General features: G+C 33.9%; 2 protein-coding genes across 7 annotated transcripts in view; one reads left to right on the top strand and one right to left on the bottom strand.

The window, feature by feature from the left end:
- Positions 1-11,131, top strand: part of LOC126893323 (conserved oligomeric Golgi complex subunit 2) — a 65,655-nt gene extending 54,524 nt beyond the window's left edge. Inside the window, exon 6 of the mRNA XM_050663369.1 lies at positions 10,951-11,131. Coding sequence (XP_050519326.1) covers positions 10,951-11,016 — 66 coding nt within the window. The 3' untranslated portion in view covers positions 11,017-11,131. The remainder of the gene's footprint in view (positions 1-10,950) is intronic.
- Positions 11,050-23,291, bottom strand: part of LOC114341580 (protein unc-79 homolog) — a 435,831-nt gene continuing 423,589 nt past the window's right edge. For all 6 annotated transcript variants that reach the window (XM_050663368.1, XM_050663363.1, XM_050663367.1 and 3 more), the window contains 2 exons: positions 17,674-17,937; positions 11,050-11,333 (listed from right to left, as the gene is read on the bottom strand). In XM_050663368.1, coding sequence (XP_050519325.1) covers positions 11,136-11,333; positions 17,674-17,937 — 462 coding nt within the window. In that variant the 3' untranslated portion in view covers positions 11,050-11,135. The remainder of the gene's footprint in view (positions 11,334-17,673; positions 17,938-23,291) is intronic.

Raw genomic sequence — 23,291 nt, 5'->3', positions numbered from 1 at the left:
CAAAAACAACTGTGTTTTCAACTCAACAAAATAGGTTATGTACCCTTTAAAGGAGACTTTAGCAACTTAAAGGTCCGAAATCTGCACTTTAAAGTTAAAAAGGGCTTTTGATAAAAAGGGTCCTTTAACTTGATTATGAAAGAAAATCTCAAGTTAAAGGCAACTTTAAATTTAAAGCCTCCTTTAACTTCATTATGAAATCGGCCGTAAGTACTCATCACTACTTTATTGGGCACTAAATACAATATAAAATCATATTCAACTGCTTGACTTTTGATAAAAGGGGTCCTTTAACTTGATTATGAAATGAAAATCTCAAGTTAAAGGCAACTTTAAATTTAAACCCTCCTTTAACTTCATTATGAAATCGGCCGTAAGTACTCATCATTACTTTATTGGGCACTAAATACAATATAAAATCATATTCAACTGCTTGATGATATCTGACTCGCTTGCTTGAACTTAATAATAATTAATTAATCATCTCATGTTATTTTGTATCTATTTAGCTCATATGTGTTTGTTTATATGTCTTCAGTTCTAATATCTAATAATGGGGAACTTGCATACATTTTTAAATATTAAAATAATATTAAAAACATAAGGTAACGTGATCTTAAAACGCTTGCATGTAAAAAAAACAAATATTTTTAACCCATACGCTTATTAGGAGGCTTTGAAAATGCTATAAAATTCACATTTCTTAGAAGGCACTTGAACGTCCTTCTATTGGTCTGACGTCACGGACCACAACCGGGCTATGAGTCGAGCCCGGTTAAACATTAGAGTATTACGGGAATTGTATATAACATTTTAATCGTATTTAATTGGAAATTACCAGATATTATTTGCATTCTTGCATAGTTTTACAATCAGTTTATTTAGTTTCAAAGTGAAATTTATAAATCTAGAAATTGGTACCTTCTAAAGTGCTTAAAACGCAAAGTAGATACTATTACTCACGAGGGTTTTTCAAAAGAAAGCGATCAGGCTATTCTGGGGATTGCATAGTACATTTTAAACGTCTTTAATTGAAATGCTAAGGGTAAGTTTAAATTAACTGGACCAACTTGGGGATTAAAAATACAAGATCTTAAATATTTACTAATTAATGTAACAGATTTTGCAAATATTCTCGGAAGTATTGCTTTCGCTTATGCCGAAATCAGTTCCAAGAGACATAAATGTGTGTCCTGTTCTTTTTAGAGTTAAAATAGATGCATTATTTGTGTTTTACAATATATTTCTATTAATTGAAACGTATATACAATCTAGGTCTGTATTGTAACTTCATCACTGTACACTTCAGACAACATTTTAAATTGTTTTGCTTCCTCTTCTTTCGCATCTTCATCACAAGAAGAATCACTTTCATTTTACCAATAATCATCACTACCATTATATTCACTATTAATACAGAACGTCCTGATTCACTTTTTGTATCTTCAAATAATGTTTGTAAGTCTTTTATAGGTGAAGTTCATGCATCCTTATTATGTATTTTTAATGGCGACAACCCGACTGTAACACTCCTTTGAAATTTACACTGAATACCTTTACTTCTGATTTTGATGTGAGTCTGTGTTGATGTATTATTCAGTTTTTGAGGTAAAGCTGGTTGGTTTAAATCAGGTCCTGGTTGAACTAAGTTTGTGAAACTAAGATCACACTGTCTCTTATCATCATTGTCCTCTAGAACGGAGTTAGATGTGGAAACGGCATCTTCAATAAGCTGACGTTTAACCCTTTTAAGGACTGCTTCCTCATGGGTTCAGAAAAACTTCGTTTTTTGTCTGGTTAACAATCAAATATGTGCGTGACAACACCTGACTTAATAATTTTGGGACCACCCATAATCTATAATCTTGAATTTATATAGTTATCCATGTCTTAAAGCAATTTCTAAAACTTGGTGGGGAGCCGATGTAGAAACGGCATTGCTTTTTTATCGATCGTACATAAGATCAATCATCGATTATGGATGTGTTTTGTATGGTTCAGCAGCTAAGTATATCTTGGGAAAAATAGATGTGTTTCAAAATACAATATTACGTATTTGCCTGGGTACTATGAAGTCAACTCCAACCAATTCGTTATATATGTTGAATCTCTTGAATTTCCATTGAGATATAGAAGACAATATCTTAGTCAAAAATTTCTGATTAATATTTGTCATAGAAACTCCTCTCTCTACTCCAATATTAGCAAACTTAATAATGCAGATTTAATAAATAAATATTGGATCCACAAGAACTCCCCTCCACTTTGTGAGGCTTTTAGGAATCTCTCATATTGCGATTACACCAACTCACATACATATAACAGCTCAAACTTTGAAGATTTTGATGCTTTTTTGGAAACTATTACGGTAATTAAACCAAGGTACCATGTAAATACTGCAATCAGCTTCAATATTTTAAGAAATTTATTAGAAAACTGGCCAGAATCAACAGTTATTTACACAGATGCATCAAAGTCTTCTTTTGGCACTGGATGCGCTTTTTATATCCCCTCAAAAAATATAGAAAACATGTTTACACTGGATCATAATTTTTCAATTTTTACTGCTGAAGCCATAGCAATTTATGAAGCATTAAAGCATTTTAAGAGTTCCAATGATAGCTCCGCAACAATTGCGTCTGATTCTTTGTCGGTTCTTTTAGCCATTGAGACTATGTTTTTACCCAGTAAAAACACAAATAGTTACATTCTTCTAATTAAAAAAATTATTTTTGAATTACACCATGAGCAAAGAACAGTTAGATTTTTGTGGATTAAAGCTCACATAGGGCTAGAGTATAATGAGCATGTAGATATATTAGCTAAGAAAGCCATCGCTTCTGGTGTGAAAACAGATTATAAGCTCTGCATCCCAGATGTATTTATAAAAATCAAGAATGATCTAAACAAACAGTGGAAACAAGAATATTATGAATATAGTCAACACTCCAAGTCACAATATGCACTGATACAACCCACAATCCCGAGTGAATTTTGGTTTAAAAATTACTATGTCCCACGTAGATACATTACATCTATTATCAGAATGAGATCTGGACACGCGTGTTATCCAGCCCATCTAGCAAAACTTAGAATTTTAAGTTCCAATTTATGTGAAGATTGTCAAAAAGAAGCAGATTTAAACCATATTTTCTTTGAATGTACAAAATATATACAACAAACTGATGACTTAATAAAAAATTTAATCAATCATAAAATCCTTCCTCCCTATAACATTTGCTACCTTTTGTCATTAAATAATAAAACCGTATATGACTATTTAACAGAATTTATTTCAAAAAGTAACCTTAACTTGTGAGCACAGTTAAACTAGTAACCTTTGTTTTACCCCATTTGTTTAAAACCTTCTTTCCGTGACCCAGTCTAGTTTGTGTATTAATTTAATGTCTTGATGGGTCCCTAGACGAGAAGCGAGTAACCATGTTATTCCTTACTGATAATCAAATAGGTATTGTGATAATTACTTTCTTTTCTTGTAGAATAGAATAGAATAGAAATATGCTTTATTGTCACTGAAAATTATACAATTTTATGGACAAAGCTTAACATAGATTCACGAAAAAGATATACATAACAATAACAAATACAATTTTATAAAATTAGATAAATCGTCAATAAAAAAAATATAAACAAGTTAAAAAAGTGAAGTAAAAAAACAAAAACCAATATATTGCAAAATTACTATAAATTGCAAAATTGAACATACAACATAATATAATAAAACACAAACAAAGGAACTAATAAGTTTAAGCTGCTGTATGTGACACCCAAATATATATAAATACACTTTAGTTACTTGTACATTACTGTGATTTCTTAGTTAGTCATTAAGAAACTCTTCTACTGAATAATATGGTCTTTTAGATAAATGAGCTTTTGTCATTTTACGGAACTTGAGAAAGGATGTTGCAGATTTGAGTTGTAAAGGGAGATGGTTGTATAGTTTTTTTGCGGAATATAGTATAGATTTCTTTACTAACTCAGAAGACGGGATCGGTAAATAGACATCAAAAGTTGAATTTCTGGTGGAGTAGTCATGATGAGGCCTGGCTGGAAAGACATGCATGTGTTTACGAATTAAGCAAACAGTTTCTAAAATATACAAAGATGGAAGAGTTAAAATTTCGTGATCTTTAAAGTAACTTCTGCAATGGGTTGTTCTTCTGAGGCCAAACAGATATCTTATTGCTCTTTTTTGTAATTTGAAAATAACATCAAATTGGGCAGTTGTACTAGACCCCCAAAAAGGAAGACCATATCGAAGATGAGACTCGAATAAAGAAAAATATGTTATTTTAGAAGATGCTAAATTGAGTTCCTTCGAAACAGATCTTATGGCATAGCAGGCCAAGGCGAGTTTCTTACTTAACAAATCGATATGAAGGGACCATTTGAGGTTGCTGTCTAAAAGAATACCAAGAAATTTTACAGAATCAACGGTAGAGATCTGGCTGCTATTCACAAGCAGGGGTTGAAGAGCACCTTTATATGATAATGTTTTATCCACGTTAAAGGAGAGTAAATTAGAGTCAGACCAGGTTTTTATCGTAAGAAGATCAGAAGTTATAGTTGCATGAAGAGTTGCAATAGTTGAGTTGCTCCAAGTGATACTGGTATCATCAGCAAAAAGAAAAATTTTTCCATCGATTTTTAAATTAGTGATGTCATTTATAAAGATCAGGAAAAGTAGAGGACCCAATATTGAACCTTGTGGTACTCCACATAATGTTTTTGAGACTAGAGTCAGTATCATTTGCTCTAACCAATTGTTTCCTATTATCTAAGTAAGATTTGAACCAATTCAAAGAAATACCTCGAATTCCATAGTAATTAAGTTTTTTAATCAAAATGTTGTGATTTACACAATCAAAAGCTTTGGAATAGTCACAGAAAACAGTGGCAGTATAAAGATTATTGTTTAGTGCTTGGTAAACCTCGTGAAGTACAGAAAACATGGCATCAGTTGTACATTTATTAGTTAAGAAGCCGAACTGATTTTGTAATAAAATATTGTTATCAAAGAAAAAGGACATAAGTCGGGTTTTTATGAGCCTCTCAATAATTTTGGAGAGTACCGGTAGTAGGGCAATAGGTCTATAGTTGCAGGCATTAGATTTTTCGCCACCTTTATGAAGAGGAATAATAATGGCTGTCTTTAGGCACTTTGGAAATTTACCGTTTTCAAAGGAATCATTAATTAGTGACACGAGGAGTTCTAACACATTATCTGTGAGATTTGAGAAGATTTTTATGGATAGTCCATCAGTACTACAAGATGATTTGCTTTTGATACTATGTATTGATCGTTTGGATCAATTCAGATTTATAGATTGGTCTTATAAAGAATGAATTCGAGACAATTTCTGAATTAGGGAGATAGGAAATGGGATCTTGTTGAGACTGAATAGTTGATGTTATATTTTTACTCACGTTAATGAAGTATGTATTCGTTTAGATTTTCAGGGTTTGGAAGGGCAAATGTTTGAGCTGCGTGGGTTTTATTTCGAAGATCGTTTATTATGGACCAAGTTTCTTTTGCAACACTTTTGGAGCTTCCCAGACGATTTTGATAGTAGGCTTTTTTAGCTGATTTGATGAGTTTTAGGTATGTGACTCTGTAATTGGTGATATATTGAGTGACAGAGACGTTGGTAGTAAATTTCTTGATATAAAGTAGTGAACGCATATTTTTTGCTGATATGCGGATACCTTTGGTAGTCCAGGGTTTGCGACGTTTTGGCTTAATCGTAATTAAAGGAAATGCCTTATTGAAGATACAGACAAGCTTCTCCAAAAAATCACTGAAATTATAGTCCACGTCCGTAGAAGGAAAATGCCAGTCAGAAGTTAAACATAAATTTTGAAATTTATGAAAATTCCGAGCGGAAAAAATCCTACCTAAACGTCGGGTTTTCGAGGAGGGTTTGCTGAAGATGTTAAATTTCGTATATACTGCTTCATGATCCGATAGTTCCGCATTAATAACTGTAGAGCAAACATCAAGGGGTGAGAAATCGGAGACAGTATAATCAATTATGGTAGATGTAGCTTTTGTAATCCTTGTAGGAGAATTAACGTGCATTGAGAGACCATATGATTCAAATATGTTGACCAAGAACATTTGGGTAGCTCAAGCAGCAGCATAATTTATGTTGAAGTCTCTGCATAGAATTTTTCTGCTTTTGTGAGGCAAGTCATCTAACAAATTTAGCAGGTTCTGAAAAAATAGTTCCACGGAAGAGTCAGGTGATCTATAGATGCAAATAATGTAAAGATTAAGATTTTTATTAAAAACTAAGGAAAATTCAAAGAAGGCTTCATGCAACAAAAAGTCATATTTTGTTATCAGAGAAAAATCATTGTTTGCAGAAAGAATTAGGGTGCCTCCATGAGCTGAGTTTGGACGATCATACCTAGCAATTGTGGTATATTTCTCTACAAAAAAAGGCTCGTTGAGTGCGAGCCAGTGTTCTGTAACAGCAACTATCTGGGGAAATCCTAATTCCTCTAGAAACAAAAACAATTCGTCAGTTTTATTTCTTATAGAACGAATATTAATCAGAACCATACTAAAGTTGTCATCACTAAAATTATTCGAGGTTTCTAGTTCCTCAGAACACGTCGTATTATTTAAAAATTTCGTCTTGGAGAGCTAGTGGAATAATAATTTCGGTGACATTCCCTTGATTTTTGCAGGTGAATAATTCTTTCCGAAGTGAGAAAAGACCTAAAAGCAGCAAGATCAGCGTCTACTTCATCTGCACCGATTCCATAAGCATCGTTGAATTCTAGAAGAATTTTTCTTAGATCTTCACTCTTAGTCGGAAGTCCTTCGGAAGCCAGAAACAGTTTAACACTTGTGTTGGTATACCCATCATAAAATACTGATGCAGGTTGGTCGTGTAGAAAAGTAAGATGAATTTTAATGGCCTTCAAGATATCCGGTTCTCTTAATCTGGCTAAAAGATTTAATGAAATTAATATGAGAACGGAAAGGATCTTTAGATTTGCACATTGCAATGGCCTGCTTGTCTGTCAGTATATTTGTGGTATCAACTTCATTCTTGTTGTTACTTGGAATGGTAATTGGATTTTCCAAGTTAACCGTGCTTCTGATGTTCTTCCGATTTATATCTGTCTCAGATGAAGTCGTTGGTTCGGAGTATAAGGATTCTGTAGACCACTTAACGTTTACACCCGGTGGCCAAATTTCTTTATTAAATAATAAGTCAATAGATGTTTTAGACTTAATACCTATTTTGAATGAGGAGCCAGTATCTGAGTTGGCATCTTTAAGGAGGGCGTAACATCTTATAAATTCCTTGATACCTAGCTTCTCTTTAATGTAATGAACTACTTGTATAGGTGTGTATATTGGGGCTAAGTTGCTAATGACGACAAAGTGACATTTATCTTCTGCAATTTTTGTTTTTTTGACTGTACTGGTTTCGAAATGCTGGATGTCTTCAGTTTGGGTACTTGAAGTGGCATATACTATGTTTTTCTTCGATACCTCTTTCTTTTCCTCTATCTTTTCCTTAGTAAGAACTTAAAAAAGTTGTGACTGGCTAAGTGGCAAACGCCTATGCCAAAAAAAAATCCATGTCTTGTTCCAACTGCAACAAATAAACAAGTTTAAGTAGGCACATTTCATGAAACGACAACTACCTAATATTTTTTCTTAAAATAGAAAATGTCCTATTAGTATTAGGTACCTAATTAGATAAATACTCACATCGAAATGATCCTCACAGACATAAAGACCTTTGCTACTTTGTGAAATATGCTTTTTATCATCTCGCCTGCATGCCTTTAGCCATTTCAATCGACGTTTTTTGGTTCTACTGGTAAAGTAAAAAAATATTTGTTGGATGTTCTGACAGTTGTGCTTTGGCATTCCGGCACTATATAGTTCTTATATTGCGCAGATTTGTTTTCAATTTTGATAAAGTATATTATACACTAAATACAATAATATAAACACCGAGCAAATAAGACAGTTATTCGACACGCAAACTAGCAATGGCAAAATGCATTCAATGCAATAGCTCACCGAACGGGTGAACGAGAACACTGTGGTTGGTAACGTCAGACCCCAGCTCGCGCTTTTGAAGTTATATGAAACGGTAACTTTGGGCGCGGAACTATTATCAGTATATCAATATTTTGAATATAACATTTTTAAACATTAATTAACAATTTTATGCAAAAATATTTTTATGTGCAAGTTCCCTATTAAACCATTTTTATTACAAATATTTGAGAATTAAAACTGAATTGACTTAATTAAATCTGAATTTCTGAATGCTCAATTAATTCCGTTACACAGTTCCTTTCATTGTCCTCTTCTTTGTTGTGCTTTCGTCGTGCTTCCAAGTTTCTGCCCCCTAGAGTAATATTCTTTTTACACCAGTATTGAATACATATATTGATTTTTGTTGCTTCTTGATATTTCACTTGTTTGTCAGATTTTATTTAACGTATTGAAGGCGAGTTGTGCCAATCATGTCAGAGTACTGTGTTAGCTTATCGATTTTTGTTTGCATGCGAGTTCTGTATTCTGTTAACAGGCAGACGTCGCCAGCAAATTCAAGATCTTCGACCTGATTAAAGAGGTTCCATCTAATGCCTGTCCGATCATCTGTTTCTTTCCTCATAATCCAATCTACCAAAATTAGGAATAAAGTAGGAGATAAGATAAAAGCTTGTTTAACACAGCTTTCAATAGCTATTTCTTCTGTGATCACTCCCTTGTGTTCTAGTCTAGCTTTGTACCCGTTATAAAACGAGTTTGATTAGGTTAATAATTTTTTAAAAACAACATAATTACTACAAATTTACAAAAAGGTGTAAATCTAAATGACAAATTAATAACAAACTAGCTGAATCAAATTACACAAGCTCATAAACAGTGAGAAATAACTGTTTTACAGAAATTAAAAATACAGGGTGATTGATTAGTGGGGTAAAGCTCAATAGATCCGCTATTATAATAGATAGCAATAAAAGTTAATAACAAAAATTGTAGACAACTTTGAGATTCATATTACAAAATTAGTTAGAATGTTACAGGGTGTTCGATAACTTAGTGGCAGACCAAACTTATGTTTTTTTAAATGGAACACCCCGTATTTTATTTTATATTCGAAATCTTCTTATCTTCTAAATTACAAAAATATAAAGTTTGTTATGTTATACGGAGTATTTACAAAGTTATAACCATATTTATATGAAAATCGTAACAAGTTCAACTCACTGTATAAATAAAAATAAGCACAACAGCAATGGATTATTGATGCCATATTTTTTTATTTATTGTCAAAATTTTCAAACATGATTAATATTGCTAATTTTCTTTATATCGAATGCGGGTGAGTCAAAACACAAATACATTATTTTCTCAGTAATTTTAGATGGAAAACCCTGTCTCAGTAAATTTAAATGGAACACCCTGTATCTTATATCACTATCGAAAAGTACCATTACCGTACTTTAATTTTTATATAACATTCCCTATGTCTAAATTTATTAGTTTTCGAGATATTTTCATTTTTCAGAGTAAATTATTAATTAGGTAAATTGTCTAAAACTGACAATTTACGATTACTGATTATCAGTCCGTTAATCAGTGTAACAATGTAGCAAATAAATAAAAGAAAAATAATTTATTAGTAATCAATTTTACAAAAAAAAACACAACCACAACATACAATATTTTTTGAACAATTAAAACTACTTTTGTATGTAAATGTAACAAATAAAAAAGAAAAATAATTAATTAGTCATAAATTTTACAAAAAAAAAAACAGAAACACAAAATACAACATTTTGTGAAAACAATTAAAAACTACTTTTGTATGTAAATGTAACAATGTAACAAATAAAGAACGAAAAATAATTTATCAGTAAAAAATTTTACAAAAAAAACACAAAATGCAATATTTTTGAAAAAATTGAAAGCTACTTTTAATAAAATATTTTAAATATTTAATTACATAAGGTGTTCAAAATGACCTCCTAGCACATTTTTATGCATGTCTAAAAACGGTTATTGAATGAGTTACTTAAATTACGAAGCATTTGTAATTTAACACTTCGAAATACACTTGGTATTCTATTTTTCATCTCATTCTTTGTTGTTAGAGGTATTTTATATCCTTCATTCTTAACGTAACCCCAAAAAAATCAGTCCAGTTTATTAAATTCTGGTAATCTGGGTGGCCACGCTACTGGTCCATGGAAAAATGAAAATATCTCGAATACTAATAAATTTAGACATAGGGAATGTTGTATACAAATTAAAGTACGGCAATGGTACTTTTCGATAGTGATATAAAATACAGGGTGTTCCATTTAAAATTACTGAAAAAATAATGTACTTGCGTTTTGACTCACCCTGTATTCAATATAAAGAAAATTAGCAATATCAATCATTTATGAAAATTTTGACAATGAATAAAAAAATATGGCATCAATAAACCATTGTCGTTGTGCTTATTTTTATTTATACAGGGAGTTGAATTTGTTACAACTTTCATATAAAATTGGTTATAACTTTGTAAACACCCTGTTTAACATACCAAACCTTTATATTTTTGTAATGGAGAAGTTAAGAAGATTTCGAATATAAAATAAAATACAGGGTGTTCCATTAAAAAAAACATAAGTTTGGTCTGCCATTATGATATTGAACACCCTGTAACATTCTAACTAATTTTGTGATGTGAAGCTCAAAGTTAGTGACAATTTTTGTTATTAACTTTTATCGCTATCTATTACTATAACGGATCTACGGAGATTTACCCCACTAATCAATCACCCTGTATAGTGTATTTTTTGGAGAGAAATATACAAGGACACGTTAAAAATTTATATTAAGCACTCTATTACATTGTTTAAAACTTTTTAGCCATTTTAATGTTGTTTCAGCTGCATCCACTGGGTTCTGAAGATTCTAGACAGACAATGGACTTACTAAAGGATGAAATTAACTAAATGAATAACCTTAAGGAAAAAATAAAACTGTGGTTATGTTTATAATTTCGAATAATTTATTCCAACCGTATGTATAAATTTTTGTTAAATAAAAATATTATAATTTATAAATAAATTATTTACAATGAATAGAATTGTGTTGCTGTTGATGACTGGAGTTCAATTTGTCCCATTTTAAATTGCAACCTCTGTAACCATCGTAGGAGCATTGGATTATGTAAATTTGCTAGTTTTAATTTCTCTGGGATTGCTTCTTGAATACTTGTGGGTGGAAAATTACGGCAGTTTTGTAATCTTACTTGTAAATGCCCTGGCAACTGAAAATAAATGTTTAGTTATAAACAATATTTCACACTTACATAAAATTGTAATAATATAAATAGGCATAAACATAAATAGAGAGCAACTTAGTCTCCTCAGGTCCGCGGACGACATAGTCCTGATAACAGATTGCATTGATCGTGCCATAGAAATGTGCGAAGGGCTCTACCCTGTCTCTACACAAGGGGGTTTAAAGATCGACATGTAACTAAGTACAGTGGTACCTGTCGAGGTCAAAATCGCAACATGAACATGTGTTTGGCATTAACGAGGTTTATTCAGACTGAGGAGACTACTATCGGTGTCATAGATCAAAAGATTTTTCCATGCCATTCGTACTAGTCCTGATAACAGATCGCATTGATCATACCATCGAAATGTGCGAAAGGCTGTAACATGGTACGTTAACCCTTAGCATTGAACAGAACTTGTACGAAACAAAATATAATATAGTTTCCATTAGGGTACATATGATCGGCATTGATCTCTAGTAAACCATGCATGTTGTGATTTAGTATTGTATATAAAAAGCGACGAGAAGACGGGACGATTCATTGATATCCATTTTTAGTCATTCGATGAAGCAATAATACACTAAACGTGACATTGTTATTATTTACATATAAACCGTTGTTACGGTTAAATGAACACTGTGAAGTTCAAATATAATTATAGTGAAAAATGAAGGTAGTTTATTATACATCCAATGAATCCCGGAATTAGGGCGCTATAGCTCTGCCACCAGATGTACTACTGACACAAGGCTCTACCCTGCCTCTACACAAGTGGGTTTAAAGATCTACATGTAACTAAGTACAGTGGTACCTGTGGAGGCCAAAATCGCAATATGAACATGTGTTTGGCATTAACGAGGTTTATTCAGAGTGAGGAGACTACTATCGATGGCATAGATCAAAAGATTTTTCCAGGTCATTCGTACTAGTCCTGATAACAGATCGCATTGATCATGCCATTGAAATGTGCGAAAGGCTCTACCTTGTCCTACACAAGTGGGTTTAAAGATCGACATGTAACTAAGTACAGTGGTACCTGTCGAGGTCAAAATCGCAACATGAACATGTGTTTGGTATTAACGAGGTTTATTCAGAGTGAGGAGACTACTATTGATGTCATAGATAAAAAGTTTTTTCCAGGCCATTCGTACTAGTCCTGATAACAGATCGCATTGATCATTCCATCGAAATGGGCGAACGGCTCTACCCTGCCTCTACACAAGTGGGTTTAAAGATCGACATGTAACAAAGTACAGTGGTACCTGTGGAGGCCAAAATCGCAATATGAACATGTGTTTGGCATTAACGAGGTTTATTCAGACTGAGGAGACTACTATCGGTGTCATAGATCAAAAGTTTGTTCCAGGCCATTCGTACTAGTCCTGATAACAGATCGCATTGATCATGCCATCGAAATGTGCGAAAGGTTGTAACATGGTACGTTAACCCTTAGCATTGAACAGAACTTGTACGAAACAAAATATAATATAGTTTCCATTAGGGTACATATGATCGGCATTGATCTCTAGTAAACCATGCATGTTGTGATTTAGTATTGTATATAAAAAGCGACGAGAAGACGGGACGATTCATTGATATCCATTTTTAGTCATTCGATGAAGCAATAATACACTAAACGTGACATTGTTATTATTTACATATAAACCGTTGTTATGGTTAAATGAACACTGTGAAGTTCAAATATAATTATAGTGAAAAATGAAGGTAGTTTATTTACATCTAATGAATCCCGGAATTAGGGCGCTATAGCTCTGCCACCAGATGTACTACTGACACAAGGCTCTACCCTGCCTCTACACAAATGGGTTTAAAGATCTACATGAAACTAAGTACAATGGTATCTGTGGAGGCCAAAATCGCAATATGAACATGTGTTTGGCATTAACGAGGTTTATTCAGAGTGAGGAGACTACTATCGATGTCATAGATCAAAAGATTTTTCCAGGTCATTCGTACTAGTCCTGATAACAGATCGCATTGATCATGCCATTGAAATGTGCGAAAGGCTCTACCCTATCCTACACAAGTGGGTTTAAAGATCGACATGTAACTAAGTACAATGGTATCTGTGGAGGCCAAAATCGCAATATGAACATGTGTTTGGTATTAACGAGGTTTATTCAGAGTGAGGAGACTACTATTGATGTCATAGATAAAAAGTTTTTTCCAGGCCATTCGTACTAGTCCTGATAACAGATCGCATTGATCATTCCATCGAAATGGGCGAAAGGCTCTACCCTGCCTCTACATAAGTGGGTTTAAAGATCGACATGTAATTAAGTACAGTGGTACCTGTGGAGGCCAAAATCGCAACATGAACATGTGTTTTGCATTAACGAGGTTTATTCAGACTGAGGTGACTACTATTGATGTCATAGATAAAAAGTTTTTTCCAGGCCATTCGTACTAGTCCTGATAACAGATCGCATTGATCATTCCATCGAAATGGGCGAAAGGCTCTACCCTGCCTCTACACAAGTGGGTTTAAAGATCGACATGTAACAAAGTACAGTGGTACCTGTGGAGGCCAAAATCGCAATATGAACATGTGTTTGGCATTAACGAGGTTTATTCAGACTGAGGAGACTACTATCGGTGTCATAGATCAAAAGTTTGTTCCAGGCCATTCGTACTAGTCCTGATAACAGATCGCATTGATGATGCTATCGAAATGTGCGAAAGGCTCTACCCTGCCTCTACACAAGTGGGTTTAAAGATCGACATGTAACAAAGTAGAGTGGTACCTGTGGAGGCCAAAATCGCAATATGAACATGTGTTTGGCATTAACGAGGTTTATTCAGACTGAGGAGACTACTATCGGTGTCATAGATCAAAAGTTTGTTCCAGGCCATTCGTACTAGTCCTGATAACAGATCGCATTGATCATGCCATCGAAATGTGCGAAAGGCTGTAACATGGTACGTTAACCCTTAGCATTGAACAGAACTTGTACGAAACAAAATATAATATAGTTTCCATTAGGGTACATATGATCGGCATTGATCTCTAGTAAACCATGCCTGTTGTGATTTAGTATTGTATATAAAAAGCGACGAGAAGACGGGACGATTCATTGATATCCATTTTTAGTCATTCGATGAAGCAATAATACACTAAACGTGACATTGTTATTATTTACATGTAAACCGTTATTATGGTTAAATGAACAGTGTGAAGTTCAAATATAATTATAGTGAAAAATGAAGGTAGTTTATTATACATCCAATGAATCCCGGAATTAGGGCGCTATAGCTCTGCCACCAGATGTACTACTGACACAAGGCTCTACCCTGCCTCTACACAAATGGGTTTAAAGATCTACATGAAACTAAGTACAATGGTATCTGTGGAGGCCAAAATCGCAATATGAACATGTGTTTGGTATTAACGAGGTTTATTCAGAGTGAGGAGACTACTATCGATGTCATAGATCAAAAGATTTTTCCAGGTCATTCGTACTAGTCCTGATAACAGATCGCATTGATCATGCCATCGAAATGTGCGAAAGGCTCTACCCTATCCTACACAAGTGGGTTTAAAGATCGACATGTAACTAAGTACAATGGTATCTGTGGAGGCCCAAATCGCAATATGAACATGTGTTTGGTATTAACGAGGTTTATTCAGAGTGAGGAGACTACTATTGATGTCATAGATAAAAAGTTTTTTCCAGGCCATTCGTACTAGTCCTGATAACAGATCGCATTGATCATTCCATCGAAATGGGCGAAAGGCTCTACCCTGCCTCTACATAAGTGGGTTTAAAGATCGACATGTAATTAAGTACAGTGGTACCTGTGGAGGTCAAAATCGCAACATGAACATGTGTTTGGCATTAACGAGGTTTATTCAGACTGAGGTGACTACTATTGATGTCATAGATAAAAAGTTTTTTCCAGGCCATTCGTACTAGTCCTGATAACAGATCGCATTGATCATTCCATCGAAATGGGCGAAAGGCTCTACCCTGCCTCTACACAAGTGGGTTTAAAGATCGACATGTAATTACGTACAGTGGTACCTGTGGAGGCTAAAATCGCAATATGAACATGTGTTTGGCATTAACGAGGTTCATTCAGAGTGAGGAGACACTATCGATCTCATAGATCAAAAGTTTTTTCTAGGCCATTCGTACTAGTTCTGATAACAGATCGCATTGATTATTCCATCGAAATGGGCGAAAGGCTCTACCCTGCCTCTACACAAGTGGATTTAAAGATCGACATGTAATTAAGTACAGTGGTACCTGTGGAGGCCAAAATCGCAATATGAACATGTGTTTGGCATTAACGAGGTTTATTCAGAGTGAGGAGACTACTATCGATGTCATAAATCAAAAGTTTTTTCTAGGCCATTCGTACTAGTTCTGATAACAGATCGCATTGATTATTCCATCGAAATGGGCGAAAGGCTCTACTCTGCCTCTACACAAGTGGGTTTAAAGATCGACATGTAATTCAACTACAGTGGTACCTGTGGAGGCCAAAATCGCAATATGAACATGTGTTTGGCATTAACGAGGTTTATTCAGACTGAGGAGACTACTATCGATGTCATAGATCAAAAGTTTTTGCTAGGCCATTCGTACTAGTCCTGATAACAGATCGCATTGATCATTCCATCGAAATGTGCGAATGGCTCTACCCTGCCTCTACACAAGTGGGTTTAAAGATCGACATGTAACTAGGTAACCTGTGGAGGCCAAAATCGCAACATGAACATGTGTTTGGCATTAACGAGGTTTATTCAGAGTGAGGAGACTACTATCGATGGCATAGATCAAAAGATTTTTCCAGGTCATTCGTACTAGTCCTGATAACAGATCGCATTGATCATGCCATTGAAATGTGCGAAAGGCTCTACCTTGTCCTACACAAGTGGGTTTAAAGATCGACATGTAACTAAGTACAGTGGTACCTGTCGAGGTCAAAATCGCAACATGAACATGTGTTTGGTATTAACGAGGTTTATTCAGAGTGAGGAGACTACTATCGATGTCATAGATCAAAAGTTTTTGCTAGGCCATTCGTACTAGTCCTGATAACAGATCGCATTGATCATGCCATTGAAATGTGCGAAAGGCTCTACCTTGTCCTACACAAGTGGGTTTAAAGATCGACATGTAACTAAGTACAGTGGTACCTGTCGAGGTCAAAATCGCAACATGAACATGTGTTTGGTATTAACGAGGTTTATTCAGAGTGAGGAGACTACTATTGATGTCATAGATAAAAAGTTTTTTCCAGGCCATTCGTACTAGTCCTGATAACAGATCGCATTGATCATTCCATCGAAATGGGCGAACGGCTCTACCCTGCCTCTACACAAGTGGGTTTAAAGATCGACATGTAACAAAGTACAGTGGTACCTGTGGAGGCCAAAATCGCAATATGAACATGTGTTTGGCATTAACGAGGTTTATTCAGAGTGAGGAGACTACTTAGAGTACCAGATTTGGCAGTGTAGAATCGGCATCAAAAGGAAACTTAACCTATGTTTCTCAAGCCTGGCACGACATCATGGCAAAGTATAGAAATATGAAGATTTTCTTCAACTAATAATTTAGAGGAAAATATGATTAAGAGAAAGAAAAACACTGACAACAATTTTGTGAACTGGTTGAAAATCAATGGATCAGAATACAAAAAGTTAATTCTTACGAAATAATGTACAAAGAAACATTGCATAATATAGTGGAGTTTAATATTCTAAACATAAAGCCGACTGGAAGAAAAAGAAGACCCGTAGCTTTAAACAATGCCCCACGGAAAACTTTATCCATCAAAGAGACCTGTTGGGGAGTTAAAAAGCAAGACATGATCGATCTGTTACCGTTTATTCCTCCGGTGCATCACCTGCTTTTCTTGGATGTAAACACTGCAGATGATGTTAAAGATAATGGACCTTTGCTATAGAACAGTAACAGACAATTTTTAGAAAACCAAAAATGAATGTAATGAATTCAACATGCTAATAATGTAATTTTAAGTTATTCACGTAAAATGTTCAATACAATCCATTGCTTTTCCAGATTAAAATCGTTATAAATGAATTTACCTTGCACATGTTTAGAGTGAAAGTGGCTTAAGCCATCTAGCCCAATTATTTTATTGTACATATACGAAAGGTGTTGAATTCATATTTCTATATTAGATCACCACTTAAACTTTTATTTTTCAGTTATTTGTATTGAAATATCGTTTTATTTGATCTTTTTCGAACAATTTTAGCTCTATTGCTCAAACATGCCTTAAATTGACTTATGCCACTTTAATTTTCACCTGCTGAATTATACTTTACCTGCAGTTGACTTGAACAGAGGACAGGTGTCCAGAGCGGTAGCAATTTTCCTACAAACGTGGACTGACACTCCAACAGCGCCTCCAACATGCTTAAAAAGTGTAAACTAACTATTTCACATAACATTTTAGATTGCTGTATTAGTTGTAAGATGCAGGGTGTTACTTTACCCCAGAAATCAAAAAGAATATTCATAGTTACGTTGTATGCTTCTGTTATTGGTATGTTACTACTTAATCCTTGTTCTAAATAGATCGTCCAAAGCTGAAAAAAATGTTTGAAAATGTATTATTTGAAACTGCCCAGCTATTCAATATTACAGTGTGGTTCTACGGGACTTACAATTTCTGATTGGGAAATAAGCCACAATTTACCTTGAAAAATGATTTTATTGGCGTTTCGACTTCCACTTCGGAGGTCGTTAGATTAGATTAGATTAGATTATGTGAGGTCGTTAAGGCTATGGAGCCTCTCAGCACTTCGACCTATAAAGATCTTTTGTGCATACCTTAATCTAGTTAAACTCTAGGATGCCAATACTTTTGATGAAATTGATTAGCATCCTAGGTGACTTGTTTCCTATGTCAGAGGGCGTTAGGGTGACCTCTTCTAGGAATTTCAGTCGTTTGCAGAACAGCGCTACGCAATTGCATAGAATGTGTTCTGCCGTTTGTTTTTCGTTGTCACCGAAACGACAGTTCTCACTATCTGATTTGCCCATTTTTTTGAGAGGATATCTCAGAGGTCAGTGACCAGTGAGAAGGCCAGTGACCATTTTATCTTTTTTACTCATTTCGAGAAGGCGGTTTGTTGCACTATGCGACACCTTTATGAGCCTTTTTGCCTGCCTTTGTCCTGGTGTGTTGGACCAGTATACAGGGTTTTAGATTGATTAGTAGGGTAAAGCTCAATAGCTCCGCTATAGTAATAGATAGCAGTAAAAGTTAATAACAAAATTTTTAGCCAGCTTTGAGCTTTACATTACAAAATTAGTTAGAATGTTACAGGGTGTTCGATAACACAGTGCAGACCAAACTTATGTTTTTTTTTTAAATGGAACACCCTATATTTTATTTTAAGTTCGAAATCCTGTTAACTTCTCCATCACAAAAATATAAAGGTTTGTTATGTTATACAGGGTATTTACAAAGTTATAACCAATTTTATATGAAAATCGTAACAAGTTCAACTCCCTGTATAAATAAAAATAAGCAAAACAACAATGGTTTATTAATGCCATATTTTTTAACGTATTGTCAAAATTTTTAAGAATGGTCGATATTGCTAATTTTCTTTATATCAAATACAGGGTGAGTCAAAACGCAAGTACATTATTTTCTCAGTAATTTTAAATGGAACACCCTGTATTTTATATTACTATTGAAAAGTACCACTCTCTCTCGTTCCATCCCTCCTTGTGGAGTATTGGGCGCTTATGCGTTTCTTGGCCAAAAGTGTAAGATTGCTGTCTGGCCGGGACAGCGCATCTTCTTTTGTTTTTATTCTCTGGATAAATTGTGAACTAATTCCCTCCACTCTCTTCTATCTTTTGCTCTCTTTTTGACTTCGCCCCATCTTAGTCCAATTTTTCGTGTTCTCTCGTTGTTGTTCTTTTCCAGCTGTTGTCTGGTCTGCCCCTCTTCCTTTTCCCCTCTGGTTGGTATTCAAGTGCTTGTCTTGCTATGCTGCTTTGGTCTTTCCTTAAAGTGTGGCCGATCCATTTCCATTTTTTTTGACTGTAGTAGATACGTTAGTTTGCTTTGTCCTTTCCCATAGTTCTCTATTAGTTATTTTGTTTGGCCAGTATATTTTCAGGATTTTTCTTAGAGATTTGTTTACAAATGTTGGTAGTTTTTTAGTTGTATTTTCGTCCTGTTTCCATGTTTCTGCTCCATAGAGCAGTATACTTTAAATGCAACTGTTAAAGATTTTAATTTTTGTTGTTTCCGATATTTCGTTTGTTTGCCAAATTCTATTTAAAGCGTTGAATGCGTGTTGCGCCTTTGTTATTCTCGTCTGTATATCCTTTTTACACCCCCCGCTCCTTTCCATGACAGATCCCAGATATGTGAACTTGTCTACCTCTTCTACTTCTTTACCGTTTATCATTATTTTATTATTTGGATGGTTATTATTTTTTAGAAGTTTAGTTTTTTCTGTGTTTATTCGAAGTCCGATCGTGTCGGAGTACTGTGCCAATTTGTCAATTTTTGCTTGCATATGATTTCGGTGTTCAGTTATCAGGCAGATGTCATCTGCAAATTCGAGATCTTGGGAAAAAAAAGTACCATTACCGTACTTTAATCTTTAGATAACATTCCCTATGTCTAAATTTATTAGTTTTCGAGATATTTTCATTTTTCAATGGACTAGTAGCGTGGCCACCCAAATCACCAGAATTTAATAAACTGGACTGATTTTTTTGGGGTTACGTTAATAATGAAGTTTATAAAATACCTCCAACAACAAGGGATGAGATGAAAAATAGAATACAAAGTGTATTTCGATGTGTTAATTTACAAATGCTCCGTAGAGTAAGTAGCTCATTCAATGATCGTTTTTAGGAGTACATAAATGTGTTAGCGAGATAATTTTGAACACCTTATGTAATTAAATATTAAAAATATTTTATTAAAAGTAGCTTCTAATTTTTTCAAACATGTTTTTTTTGCAAAATGTATTACTGATAAATTATGTTTCGTTATTTATTTGTTACATTGTTACATTTACATACAAAAGTAGTGTTTAATTGTCTTCACAAAATATTGTATTTTGTGTTTGTGTGTTTTTTTGTAAAATTTATTACTAATTTTCTTTGTTTATTTGTTGCATTTACATAAAAAGATAGTTTTTAATTGTTTCAAAAATGTTGCATGTAGTGGTTGTGTTTTTGTTTGTAAAATGTATTACTAATAAATTATTTTTATTGCTTTATTTGCTACAGTGTTACATTGATTACCGGATTGATAATCGGTTATCTTCATTTGTCAATTCAGTCATGGCTTACTTAAAATTTAGATAAATTTAAACACCTAAAATAATTTGCTCTGAAAAATGAAAATATCTCGAAAACTAATAAATTTGGGCATAGGGAATGTTATATAAAAATTAAAGTACGTTAATGTTACTTTTCAATAATGATATAAAATACAGGGTGTTCCATTTAACATTACTGAGAAAATAATGTACTTGCGTTTTGACTCACCCTGAATTTGACAGGGAGTTGAACTTGTTACGATTTTCATACAAAATTGGTTATAACTTTGTAAATACCCTGTATAACATTACGAACCTTTATATTTTTGTGATGGAGAAGTTAACAGGATTTCGAATATAAAGTAAAATATAGGGTGTTCCATTTAAAAAACATAAGTTAGGTCTGCCACTGTGTTATCGAACACCCTGTAACATTCTAACTAAATTTTGTAATGTGAAGCTCAAAGGTGGCTAAAATTTTTGTTATTAACTTTTGTTGCTATCTATTACTATAGCGAAGCAATTGAGCTTTACCCTACTAATCAATCACCTTGTAGTTGTTGTTGATTGAGTTCCCAGGTCCGGAGTTCCTCTCTGATGTGGCTTTTTGGTAGTCCACAGAAGGATTCTGGACCTTGGAATGGGGTATTGGCTCCTTCTTTTGCGAGGCTATCAGCTTCCTCATTTCCTGCAATTCCCTTGTGACCTGGCACCCACATCAAAGTTACTTTGTTGCTTTCCACCAGCTTCTTAAGGGATTTTTTACATTCCCAAACCAACTTTGACTCACAAGTAAATGACTTTAGAGCCTTTAAGGCAGCTTGGCTGTCTGATAAAATGAAGACTTTTGCCCTACGAGTGTCTCAGTTGAGACATTCTTGGGCACTAATCTGTATGGCATGTATTTCTGCCTGAAAGATAGGGCGTTTCCAAGAGATTTGGATAGCCTGAAATTCGGCCCAGTAACTCCCACTCCTGCCCTTTCATCTATCTTAGATCCATCCGTATACCATACGAGTGAACCTTCCTCCAGTTTCGGTTCAACTGTTTCATCCATTTGGTGGTTTTTTATGACCACTTCAAATGGTGGTTCAAAGTCGAATTTGACTGGCATGACGTCTGCCGGCTTATCCTTAGAATTCAAAGGATCTAAATACTAAGATAACGACCTTCGAATTGGAAGTCGAAACGACAATAAAATCATTTTTCAAGGTAAATTGTGGCTTATTTCCCAATTAGAATGGTAAATTACAGTTCTCATGTATTATGATAATAACTTTATTAATATTTGATATGGCGGTACCAAGATATCTAACTTGCGTTTTGCAGAAGACACTACACTTCTAGTCCCTACTCCAGGGGCCTGATTCTAATTCATTTCGAGGTCGCTATTGAATTTCGACGCCGCCATGATGGTCGCAATTTATAGCGATTCTTATTCATTTTGATATTAGTTACAACTGGGGATATTAACGTTATCATTTTGACACTGCTCAGAATTTGGGTTGGGTCTCCGGTTTATTGGATTTATTAGCTACGCAACCATCGCAACATTTATTCATAGTCTGGGAAAATTATCGAAAAAATGCCATTTTTGAGAAAAATTATTTACCAGCTATTTTATTGCTAAAATCGAATCTCAAGATTGCATATATTAGTAATATAGGGTATGACAAGTCCGCAGAAAGTGTGTTATTTTATTTATAAACAAATTAGCAATCCTAAATCTTCTTTTTTTTTCAATTAGTGCTCTGTAACTCCTAAGAGTTTTCCTTTAAGCCAAAAACACTCAAATAAAAATTCACCGTAATTTAGTTATGCACAAAGTTATTTTTTTTTCCGATTTCCTTCAACAAAAATTTTACTCGGAAAATCCGAGTTTTCCCAAAAAAATCTGCAATTTTCAATTAAAATTGTAGGGAAGTAATTATTTATCAATACATAATTAAATAAATTGATTACATGAAAGATTTTTTATAGTAGATTATACAGAGAGGGGCTAAATTATAGAATAAATTCATTTTCTCTAAAATGGACGATTTTGGAGCAAAATCCCGAAACACGTCGATTTTTATTTTTAAATTACAATTTTTTGTCATATATTTCACACTAGTGACGTCATCCATCTGAGCGTAATGACGTAATCAATAATTTTTTTTAATGGGAATAGGGGTCGTGTGGTAGGTCATTTGAAAGGGCATTCAATTCTATATTCAGTAATATAAACATTAATATTATTTATACAGGTTTGTCAAAAAATAATTTTTGAATTAAATTAATTGGCGTAAAAAGAAGTATGTATGTAATTTATTTAACTCAGAATACATTGTAATGCTGTCAGAAAATAGAAAAAAAGGTTTATTTCACAAATAAACATTTCTTTTCGCTTAAATTAAATCACAAACAGCCTCCCTCCTACGCAGTTTGAACATTTATTTTAAGCTAAAAGCAATGTTTATTTACCAAGTAAACATTTTTTTTCTATTTTCTGACAGCAATAGAATGTATTTTGAGTTTAATAAATTGAATACATTCTTCTTTTTGCGTCAATTAATTTAGTTCAATTTTTTTTTGGCCACCCTGTATAAATAATGATATTATTGTTTATAATACTGAATAGAGAATTGAACGCCTTTTTAAAT

This window comes from Diabrotica virgifera, chromosome 10 (assembly GCF_917563875.1).
Source record: "Diabrotica virgifera virgifera chromosome 10, PGI_DIABVI_V3a".
Lineage (NCBI taxonomy): Eukaryota > Metazoa > Arthropoda > Insecta > Coleoptera > Chrysomelidae > Diabrotica > Diabrotica virgifera.
The sequence above is the reverse complement of the archived record's forward strand: the minus strand, read 5'-3'. Positions and strand labels throughout refer to the sequence as shown.